Source organism: Rhinatrema bivittatum, chromosome 7 (assembly GCF_901001135.1).
Source record: "Rhinatrema bivittatum chromosome 7, aRhiBiv1.1, whole genome shotgun sequence".
Classification (NCBI taxonomy): Eukaryota; Metazoa; Chordata; class Amphibia; order Gymnophiona; family Rhinatrematidae; genus Rhinatrema; species Rhinatrema bivittatum.
The window spans coordinates 155,146,395-155,158,644 of record NC_042621.1 but is presented as its reverse complement, the minus strand read 5'-3'; the positions used below and the strand labels follow the sequence as shown (position 1 = coordinate 155,158,644).

General features: G+C 43.1%; 1 protein-coding gene across 1 annotated transcript in view; it reads left to right on the top strand.

Annotated features, from left to right (window-relative positions):
- CDHR1 (cadherin related family member 1) overlaps window positions 1–10,487 on the top strand; it is a 177,030-nt gene extending 166,543 nt beyond the window's left edge. The window contains exons 17-18 of the mRNA XM_029610651.1: window positions 2,251–2,505; window positions 9,390–10,487. Coding sequence (XP_029466511.1) covers window positions 2,251–2,505; window positions 9,390–9,935 — 801 coding nt within the window. The 3' untranslated portion in view covers window positions 9,936–10,487. The remainder of the gene's footprint in view (window positions 1–2,250; window positions 2,506–9,389) is intronic.
- The last annotated feature ends 1,763 nt before the right edge of the window (window positions 10,488–12,250 follow it).

Genomic DNA, 12,250 nt, shown 5'->3' with positions numbered 1-12,250 from the left:
CTGCACCTTTTTTGAGTTGGGTTGACCAGAACTGCACACTGTACTCAAGACGCAGTCACATCATGGTTCGATACAGAGGCAGGATGATTTTTTTCTGCGTTATTCTCCATTCCTTTTGAGATGATTCCTAAAATTCTATTTACATTTTTGACCAACACTGCACACTGAGCTGAGGACTTCAATGTATTGCCTGCAAGTACACCAAGGTCCTTTTCCTAGGTGGTGACTCCCAATGCAGAACTCACCATCACCTACCTGTAGTTGCGATTATTTTTCCCAAACATGCATCACTTTGCACTTTTCCCTATTAAATTTCATTTGCCATTCAGATGTCCAGTTCTCTCACAGCCTGCACACTTCGGGGTAGATTTTCAAAAGAACGCATGCGTGTCCTTGTGCGCGTGATACCCGGCATGCACGCAAGGGTGTGCAATTTTATAACATGCGTGCGCCAGCACGCATGTTATAAAATGCCAGGTTAGCACGCACAAGGAGGGGTCTAATTTTGCAAAATCGCATGGTGACGCATCAGGGCCTTCCCCATTTTCCTCCCAGTCAGCTCCAATTAAGGAACGGAGTGGGATGGAACTTCCCAACCCCATACCCTAAATGTCCCTTCCCCTATCCTGCCCTACCCCTATCCTAACTACCCCAAATTTTTTTGTTTTACCTTTTGCTCCTGCAAAGGAGCAGGAGCAAGTTGCACGCGCCGGCGCCCTGCCAGCGCGCAATCCCCCAACACAGCGGCAAATGGCCGCTGTGCCGGACGCCTCTAGCCTCACCCCACCCTCCCAGACCACCCCCTTTTAAAGCCCCGGCACTTACACGCATCCTGGGGTTCACGCTCGTAGCCAGGCCCGTTTGAAAATTGGCCCGGCACGCGTAAGGCCCGGCCATGTGCGTAAACCCCGGGATTTACACGCGCCGGGGTTTTAAAATCTACCCTTTTGGGTGCAAAAAGTGCTTGCAGACTTTGACTCTGCATTGCATCAGGTGCAAAGTACACACTGGAAAGTATGTATGATCTCAAAATGAAATTACTGTGTGTGCTCTCTCTTCCCCTTTTCCCCACAGGTATAAGTGAAACAGCACGCAGACGTTTACCCATCCTGGGGCGCGGGGGGGGGGGGGGGGGGGGGGTGCAGTTTTCAAAAGGCATCTTTATGCTGGTAAACCCATATAAAGACCTCTGAAAAACTGTCATCTAAAACTTGCTCCATGGTGACATCACAATGTGAGCTACACGGCATACTTTTTCTGCTCCAGATGCTGATGATGTCATGATAGTGCCTCTGCAAATCAGGGGGAGAGAAGGGTATTACATATTGTATTGAGGTAGATATAAACAGTTCACAATTCAGATCAGGTAACAGTTTAAAACCTGTGAGGTAGATCTTTAAACAATACGCGATCGCGTACTTTTGTTGGCGCACCAGGCGCAAACAAAAGTACGCTGGATTTTATAAGATACGCGTGTAGCCGCGCGTATCCTATAAAATCCGGGATCGGTGTGCGCAAGGCTGCCGATTTTGGGCAGCCTGCGCGCGCCGAGCCACGCAGTCTGCCTCCGTTCCCTCCGAGGCCGCTCCGAAATCGGAGCGGCCTCGGAGGGAACTTTCTTTTCGCCTGCCCTCCCCTTCCCCTCCCTTCCCCTGCCTAACCCACCCCTTACCTTTATTTCGTGATTTACGCCTGCCCAAAGCAGATGTAAACGCGCGCCAGCGGACTGCTGGCACACCATCATCCGACCCGGGGGCTGGTCCGGAGGCCGCGACCATGCCCCTGGGCCGGTGCCACACCCCCGGCCCTGCCCCCGAAATGCCGCGTTGTTAGGCCCCGCCCCGGACACGCCCCTGGCACGCCCCTTTTCAAAAACCCCGGGACTTATGCGAGTCCTGGGGCTCTGCGCGCGCCGGCGGCCTATGCAAAATAGGTGCGCCGGTGCGGGAGGGCCCTGCTCGTGTAAATCCGGCCAGATTTACGCGAGCAGGGGGTTTAAAATCCGCCCCTGTATAAAAAGGATTTATTTGGCTTTTTCTAAGATGCACTAAGCTGCATTTTTTTCAAACTGGATTTGAATATCCTTTTGATGACTTATGACTATATTTCAGCTAAAGATTTTGTATCTGATAAAAACTGTGTAAGTCCTGAGTACGGGTGAATCAGGCCCCAAGTGAGTTAATCTGTAGCACAAAAACATGTTGGTATCTTTGCTGCATGAATTATTACCTTCACATTTCCCTTGTGCAGGCAACAGATCAAGATGCAGAACAACCCAACAACGTTGTCGATTATGCCATCATGCAGGCAGATCCAGCGAATGTGTTTGATATAGACCCCAGCACTGGCGAAATAAAGCTCAAATCCTATATCCGATCCCTGGACATCATTCAGAATATCACCAACAAGAGGGACTGCAAGTGGTCAGTGGTGGTACAAGCTAAAGACCGAGGCTCTCCATCCTTTAGTACAACAGCAGTAGTAAAAATTGATGTCACCGAAGAGGTAAGGTACCATGCCCAATAATGGAAAATCTGAATACAGCATGACTTAATATGCAATGCATTCATCCTGTAAGATGAGTTTTCACTCATAGAAAAAGAGGTGCAAAATGCTTAGGCATTTCGAAAAAGGTAAGTGCATCTTGAAAAAAGGCAAGATTTGCAGAAAATGTGAACAGGATTGAATGTTCTGATCCTCTGTTGTGTCTAATGCAGTTAGGGAAGACGAGGAAAGCTAAATCTTGCTGAAAGTTTAGAATTTGGCTTTCTGATCCTTTAAAATAGATTTTCTGTTATCCTCTTCCATTCTTGGCTATACACCTAATGGAGTAGTTAAAATTATTTGTAGGAAATCGAGTGGAAATAACATTTTGTTCCTTGAGGATCTTCAAATTCAGAGAAACACATACACAGACATGTGTTCCATCCTAACTATGGCCTGGATTCACCATTCTATCGCAGAATGGTGAATCCAGTGAAAACAGGGGGTGGGCCGGTGAAAGCCGGCAGCCTTCACACCACCGCGGTGTTTTCGCTGCCAGCTTTCGCACCCAATAGCACCACCGTGAAAAATGGTGCTATTGGGCGCGCTACTGGCGACGATAACGTTACTAACCTTATCACCGCCAGCTAAGACAATGCCGAGTCCACCTCCTCGCGCCCCGACTCCTCCCCTCACCTCCCCGACTCTGCCTCCAGCTTGCTATCTCTGTAAGCCTTTGAAAATGACCCCCTATGAGTCTTAAGACCCCTATGTCCTAAGCATTTGTCCCATAGACACTACAATAAGCTCATGCTAACATTTTCTTAGCGTGTGACTCACTAAAAATAGGAAGAGTAATTTTCAAAGCCATTTCCATGTGAAAACCCCCAGAAATTACCTTTTGGAAAATTGCCAACCCTACATGTGCATAAAAAAAAAAAAAAAGTACTTAGGGCCTCCATGGGGGTCATTTTCCAAGGAGTTACTGCAAATCACTCTAACAGCCGTTAACGCGATTTACAAATTTTTAATTTTGTATTCAGGGGGCAGAGTATATGTAAAGTAGGAAAGAGTTATCGTGTGCTGCAGCTCCTAACATGGCCAATAGCTACACCTCTTTCATTTGTGGTACATTGTGTGCTAGAGGCTGGTAAAGGTTTATTGTGGTTCATGATGTTTCAGGAGAGGGAGAGAGAGATAAGATTTGGGCAATGTTCTCTCCACCTAGCTTGATGGACACTCTACCTGGGCAACAACAAGCTAGGTGGCGAGAACATTGCCCAAATCTCATCTTGGAGTGAGTTTCCTCACTCCAAAGGCCATCAAATCTTCACAAGAGACCACTGTTCTGTTCGTACGTCTCATGTTGAATGTGAAAGTGGCCCCCAACCCCCTACACTCATACCTAATCCCCACCTCAAGTTACTAGGTGGGCCTCCCATAGGGATACAAATACCTGTCTAGGGAAGAGACACTATAGCAAGTCTATCTCTCTCTCTCTCTCATGAACCACAATGTAGCCCAACTTGCACTAAGAGCATGTTGCATAGCTGTTATTGCAATACACATGCTTATTAGCATAAGATAACACCCCTTTTTGGTATCGCATGTGATACTGTGCGATATTGGAAAATGAGGCCCCATGTGAGCAATTTTATTGACAGTAGGTGGAGATGTTCCTGGAGGTGAGGGCAGGCTTTGGAACTATGTGCAGTACTTTTGAATGCTCAAAGTATGTACAGAGGAGAGTGTATTCAGCTGCTGAGCTGGATAAGCTCTGAATATACCTGGGTAAGCCATTTAAATGGATTACTATACTATTACCTGTCTAAATGGCGTTTGAATATGGATATCATAGTTTTTTGCTATGAAAAGTATCCACTCAAATTAGTAGGTTCAAATGTATGCAGACAATTCTCCTGGGGTCATTTCCAAAGTGAAAGAATGTGCATAGTTTCCCTTTGAAAATGAGTGCAAAGCATAAGGGTAAAAAAAAATATCTGCCTTAAGTAAATCAAGCCCTTAGATTGTGAGCCCTCTGGGGACAGGGAAATACCTACAATACCTGAATGTAATCCACTTTGAAGTGCCAAAAGGTGAGTATAAATTTAAAAAAATTAACAAAAGACTCTTAACATGCACATTAAGCTTTATTGCATAGGCCCCAAAATGGCATAAACTATTTAGTAGGTCACCCTAAGGCCATCTTGAAACACAACTATTAGTGATTTCAGGTGTAAATAAATTCTTATATGACACAGCAGAAATAGATGTATTTTTTTTAATTACTTTAGTCAGCTCTCGGGATTATCAAATACCAGCAGCCATTCCATCTCAGCTTCCATTTCATTTACAAAGAAAAATGCATGTAGAATGTTTCAACATATCCAGCTTTGCTCATCTAAGCATTATGCAGTGTACTTTGAAATCGGGCTAACCTGCTAACTCCTGAAAACCATCGACTAGATCCAACATTTGAAAAGCCAGCTGCTTAAGAGAGTCGCTTAGTTTTACTTGATGGCCCTCTTTAACTGCTCAAAACATAGGCAGTCCTGGGAGCGGGCTGCGTCCAGGAAAGGAGAGGAAGTTAACCATCTAATGCTGATTTTCAGCAATTGCAGGCACAACAATTTCAGGCTTAAGTCTAATAGGTGTGTTGGGCCGGCTAGATTTAAGCTGCCTCCTAGCTGGCAAAATTAAGGCTGACAATCAGCTATCTGATGCACTCTGCTGCTTCTGGGCCCCTGTATTTTTAAGTCACTATGGAGCTGTCCTACCTGTCATGATGACAGGTCCTATCTGTCATGATCTTTGATAACACCACCCAGTGCCAGGCAGAGCATTAAACAACTGAACTATGATTTCAGGGGAGATAGCTACAAAATGGTGCACGCTATCAAGAAAAACAAAGGATTAAAATTCTCCATGATGGAAAGTCAAATGACAAAAGCTGCACGATAAATATAAAAAAAAACACACACACACATAAAAAAAACCCAGAAAACAGAAGATAGACACAGCATCTAGAAAGAAGGGGACCAGCCTAAACAGTCCACGTTCACTTGTGAAAGACAATAAATTGTTGGAATGTAATGTATAATGGATTTTTGCATTTTACAATGGTTAAATGTTCTTCACTGTTTACTAGGGCATCACATAAAATAATATAAAATATATTAATAAATGCATAAACAAAACCCAGATTAAGGGGTTAATGATTACTTGACATTTATGACAACTCTTCCTTCTTTCCAGAAGCTGCATATTTTATGGTGTGCTTTATAGTTTTCTATTATTTAACCTGTAGACTTTGTAGTTATTTAATAAAAGTAGTCATAATGAATTATGCTTGCCTTGAATTTATCTTCCAACTTGCTGCCAAAACATCCATAACCTCTAAGAAATGAAAATTGTGGGCCAGCTCAGTGCCCTAGGAGTAGCATTAAATTATAGGAAACTGGAGTTAGATTCACATTGGTGAGACTGGCATTACAGAAGGTTTTTTTTTTTTTTTTTAATACCTCATCTTTTCCTTATAAGCAAAATAAGTGCAGGCTGTTTTTGTTTAATTCTTTATTACTAAATGACTTAGAGGAAGTCAAAAGAAAGGTCTATAGATATATGCATACAAAGTGACAGAGAGAGCAAAGTAAATGGAAGCTGTAGTTATACATACATCTAAGACAGCAGGTTGTAAACTGGAGTAACATCTTTCCTAAATTGCCTTAGATTACATGTCAGGCCTTCTCTCCCATAGCCTTGGTATTTACTAAAACATCAGTGGATAAGGGGTGAAAAGGATTTCAACATGATATGTGCTCCTTCTTACCATGCATTCTTGGATCCCAGGCCTTGTTATCTGTCTCTAGATAGAAGCAATGTTTCAGTAGATAAAGATATTTTCTCACCTTCTTGATAGAATATAGCTTGGCAGATGTTTTGGTGCCTGTGGGATGTGAAGTGTTTTCACAGCAAGAAGCACTGAAAGACTCAGTTGCTTGACAACTTATTGTTGATGATTGCCTGTTCCTGGATTTTAGTGCTGGGATGGAGGGCGAGAGCAGTGCTAATTAGAATTAGATTGGATGGGGAGTGTCTCACCCCCACACCAGCTGTGAATCCCCCACAAAGAAAGATCATTAAATATCTCCCTTCCTTAATCATATACAGGCTAGTCCCCATTAAGAATACTTTGCCTTTGATCTGAACCAGCAGAGATGGTGCTTATTGGCATTACATCAGTCTTTAGAATTGGTTTAGACACTTGCAATCCCTTTCTGGTTTTGTATCTATGACACTGACCCTGTGAAAAATGTAGAGTAAAAGCTTACACCTATAAATAGGACTTTTCTTACCTCTGTCTTGCTTTCTATGGGGCAGTCTGACCCTATAAATGAAATGTAAGTGAATTGTATTGCAGTTAGGTCACTTTGGAATTATTTTCAATGTGATGCGGGGTCAGTGCAATACTTACTGTAAAAATATCTTTTGGTGCTTTATAGGACATAAAGGGTCCACAAATGCATTTTGGTTATCTGGGATAGGGGATAAAAATGCAAAAATGTAAAATAAAAATGTTTTTTTTTCAATGAAAATAGCCCTTTTATGTAATAATAAAATACGATCTAGAATAGATCATGTGGTAGCTAATCCGTCTATTAGATCAGCTAATACGTAGCATATTTAAAACAAATTGGAGAAAGTATTTTTTTCACTCACCATGCAATTAAACTGTGGGGCTTGCTGCCGGAGTAGGTGCTAAAAGCAGTTAGTGTGGCTGGATGTAAAAATGATTTAGACATGTTCCTGGAAAAAAAGTCCATAAAAGATTTTCAGCTATGTAGACTTGAAAAAGCCACTGCTCATCCCTCGATATGAGCAAGAAGGACTGAATCTATTGTTTGGGATCCTGAGAAGATCTCATCCTACCACCAGGGCTACACACATGCCCCGGATATGCAGGCAGGGCCGGTGTTAGAGTATTTAGTGCCCTAGGCAAACCTTCGGTCACGCATCCCCTCTCCCCGACAGATACACACATGCGCCCCAGTTGCCTATTGGCGCTAGTTCCAGTAGAGCAGTCCCTCAAACTGGCGGTGGTGGCTGCAGGAAGCACGCCCTTTCTTGGTGGTGTTGGCTCTGGTACAGCACCCTTCAGAGCCTCATGCTGATGAGTTTTGCTGCCCCCAAAAGTTTGGCACACTAATGAATTACAAATGGTGAATAGCTGAAGTATAATATAAGAAGTCTATTGTCTACGGGGTTAGAACAACTGTATTATAATCTATTCATTTGCAGCTATTACTTTGTACTCATATTTATTTTTACAAATTAATTATTAATTGAAAACCTTACTCAGTATTTCACAAAAGGTTTATAATGTTAGGACACTTTCTTTTGTAACTATGACCCTATTCATACACTGTTTTCAGATTCCCAATGTTTAATTTAATATGCTTTGAGGCATATTGCAGACAATGCCAATTTGCACATCACTATTGTAGCTCAAGATTAGAAATTGTAAAACACTTTATTTCTGAGCCAGCATGGCCTTCCACTTGAAGCTGTATGGGCTGTAAGCAAGAGGATATTGCTGAAACTGTTTATGTTTGACATTTCCAAATCAGATCAATGATAAAGCCATATGTATTGGGCTTCAGGCAGCAACCCTGAACATTATTTGGGATATGGATGAGCACCGTCCTTTCCAGCATATTTATAACAATGGTGACATTCACCATCAGGTACTGGAAAAGTGTGAAAAGATCCAGGATTCATCTACAGCACAGAATTTAAAAATTGAATTAGAGGGTCCTCCAAAGCAGAAATAATTTCAGTATCTTACTATTAAAGCTGCTCCTGTATCATTTATTCATTTTCCTTAATATTAGGGGTGTGCATTCATTTGCAACCTATTGGCAATCTGCAATGTATATGCCACATTCATTGTATTCGTGGGGGTCACGAAATGTATGGCGAACCCCCACGAATACAACATATCACTAACGAATAAACCCCCACCCTCCTGACCCCCCAAGACTTGCCAAAAGTCCCTGGTGGTCCAGCGGAGGTCCTGGAGCGATTTCCTTCACTCGGGCCGTCGGCTGCCGGTATTCAAAATGGCGCCGATAGCTCCTGTGACATAGTAAGGGCAAAGGCTATCGGCGCCATTTAGAATACCGGCAGCCGACAGCCTGAGTGCAGGAGATTGCTCCAGGACCTCTGCTGGACCACCAGGGAATTTTGGCAAGTCTTGGGGGGGTCAGGAGGGTGGGGGTTGTAGTAAATTAAACGTAAAGGGTTGGGATGGAGGTTTTTTGGGGAAACGAATACATATGTAACTAATGAACGGATCGGGGTCCCCCGAGAATGGATGCAACGGATTTGGGTCCCGATGAATCCAATACCGAATGGGATGAATCCGTCCCTGCTGCACATCCCTATTTAATATGTCATCATGATCATGACAGTTTTCCTTCTGAACCAAACTTCCACCTAAAATGTACATATTCTGTCTGTAAAAGAGTACTAGAAAGTCATTCATATTATAAATATGAATATATATTTTATATAGTTGCAGAATAAAGTAAATGCATAAAAAAATCTTCAACAAAAATATTTGTATATCCTATTCACTAAAAAATTTCCATAACATTCTTTGCATCTAAATTCACAAATTTTTCTCTTTTTGCTTGTTCATTGGAATAAAGCTAGAAAAAAAAATGAACCCTCAGTTTCTAAAGTGAAGTAATCCAATCTGTTTAACTATTTTTAAAGGATACTGAAATGTTAATATTTAGTGAATTTTCAGCTCGGTGTCACATCATTTAGACAAACGAGAATTCAATCTCTGCAGCTCGGAAAGAGTTAAATCGCATGTACTCTTTGTTCTTTTTTTTTTACAGACTCTTCTTCACAGAGGGCCTATGGCTGCCTTTCTGATGCAGAGTAAAGATAACCCCATGAAAGCCTTAGGTGTGCTGGCTGGTATCATGGGCATTATGGTGGTCATTACTCTCTTCATTTCCACTGCCATGTTCTGGCGCAACAAGAAGACCAGCAAAATCACGCCACTGCGACGGATGATAAAAAGACGAAGGGGAGACTCTGGCCCAAGGTCTTCCAGGATGGAGTGGCTAAAATTCAGAAGGTCCGAAGAGAAGTTCACTCTCCAGGAACCAAAGTCTGGCCTTCAGAGTGAAAATAATAACAATAACATCCCAGGACTTCCCCTTCCACCCAGTGTCCCGTTTCTTTCCCCTCCCCCCGTCGTACTGGGAAAGGTGATGAAATCTGAATGGCGTCTACCCACTGTGTCTGGTTCTTTGACACCCAGGTTCATAGATCAACAGCCGAATAACGAGGTAGCCGGTGCTAACGCTGCCCTGGTGTCTGAACTCAAGCTGAAGTTTGAAAAAAAGAATGCAGACGCTACCAAACCTGACTTCTAAGCACATCAGAAACGATGACTAAAATGTGGTCAATAACTTTAAATATATATTGTTCTTTCCCATTTTGCTCAGTATATTATGAACTTTAAACAAATCTTTGCAAGTCTAATCATCCCCAGACTTGGTATCTGGTATATTTGATATGCCAATGTGTTATACATTTTAATGGGACTGTGCAAAATAAGATAAACTACAGAGATGGTCACTAATCAGGCAGGATTCATTAGTTCACCATGCAGGAGTCAGTGACTGGTTTGGGTAGAGCTTGGTCCCTACCTCTAGCAAAAGTCTGCCCGAGGACACCTTTTCCCTTCTCAGGCCTGTTTTTGTTGTTTGTTTTTTGTTCAGATTTTCTTTGTCTTTGTGATCTTAGACTGTCTATTTCCCACTGCTGTTTCTTAATTCCAAACCCAGGTCTGCTGTGAGGTATGTACTTGGTACCCCGATATATATTCCCCATTTGTCATAAGCGTGGTATCACTATCTGTGGCAGCCTGACTCCCTCTCTTTCAAAACTGAAAATCCACATTTACATTCTCTTTTCCTGAATTTCAAAGCACTGTTGCTGTAAGACTAAACACCACCTCATTTTCTGGGGGTTAGTCTCTCTCTTGCTTCGCAGTCACCTAAGAACGGTGTAATCTGTTACCAGCCTAAAAGTCCTTTCTTGTAGGTAGTACCTGAGGCCTTTAACAACCTATTGATTACCAAGCACTTCCTTTTGTTATTTACAGAACAGTTTGGGCCGGATTTTAAAAGCTCTACATGCGTAAATCGCCTTATGCGCGCCGGGCCTATTTTCAAAAGGCCCGGTGACGCGTGTAAAGCCCCGGGACGTGTGTAAGTCCTGGGGCCTGCAAAAAGGGGTGGGGAGGGGGCGGGGCAGGATCAGAGGCTCCCGGCACAGCGGCCATTTTGATGCTGTGCCGGGGATCATGCGCCGGCAGTCGGTCGGCGCGAGCAACTTACTTCAGTGCAAGTTCTAAAATCGGGCGTACATGTGCGCACGCCGGGTAGCACGTGCACATGTACGCCCGCGCACTGTTTTGAAAATCTACCCCTTTATTTTTTCCTGTGCTAGCTGTTTCCGGCCGAGGTCAGGGATTGGATGTTCTTTCCCATCCCCTTCTTTAGCAAAAATGGCGTCCTTTCTATCTTTGGACGCATCTGTTTGTAAAAGGTTCTGGCTCCTCAACAAGTAGTTTTTTTTAGGGGAACAAATGCTTCTTTATCATTCTGCAGCCAAACAACTTTATTTGGTGCCGTTGTGATGGATGGCATACCTGCAGCAGAGGGGAACATGACAGAACATTCCTGGACACAAGCACAGGGAGCAGAGCCAAAATCAGAATGAAAGGAAATTTATTAATCAAATGTATTTATTAAAACATGCATTATCCTCCTATAGCAGGATAAAGGGAGAGACCTGGACAGAGCTTTCGGTAAAGCTCCAATTCCCTACCAGTTGGATGAATAGAAAGGAGCAACCAGAGGGCCTCATATACTAAGCATTTTTCCTGTAGACACAGAATGGGAGAAAAGTCTCAGTAAATCAGGCCCAGAGACAGGTGAAGTGTGTGCAAGTAGGGATTAGTTACATGTACTAGATGAGCATATATAGAAGATTTATTTCTGTATTTATTTCTGTATTTAGAAATGTATAGCATGCATTAGTCCAGGGATTCCAGACAGAAGCAGAAGTAGAGAAGACGGAGAGGTGAAATTTCAAAAAATTACGGGGGTAATCTTCAAAATGATTTATACACATAAAACTGGGTTTTACATGGATATATTTTTTAAATATGTATGAAAAGTATTCACGTTCAATGCATTGATATACATTCTTTCAATGTATCGCTTGAATTTTGCACAGAAGCTTACATACGCTTTATGTTGGGGTTTTTTATAAAACGCACATATATTATACACACAGGTTATAAATTACTAGCATAGATCTGCTCATGGCCATATACGCTAGTGGTGTGCACACATTTTCTTTTCGTTGCCGCTTTGTTTTCGGGTTTGGGGGTGGGCCATTTTTCGTCCCAATTTTGTGAAAAAAAACCCCAACCCTTCAAATTTAATTAAATACAACTCCCCCACCCTCTCACCCCCCCCCCCCCCCAAAGACTTGCCAAAAGTCCCTGGTGGTCCAGCGGGGGTCCCGAGAGCGATCTCCCACTCTCAGGCAGTCGGCTGCCAGTAATGAAAATGACACCACTGGCCTTTTGCCCTTACCATGTGACACGGGCTACCGGTGGCCGGTCCTATTGGCCCACTAGGGACTTTCAGCAAGTCTTGGGGGAGTTGGAAGG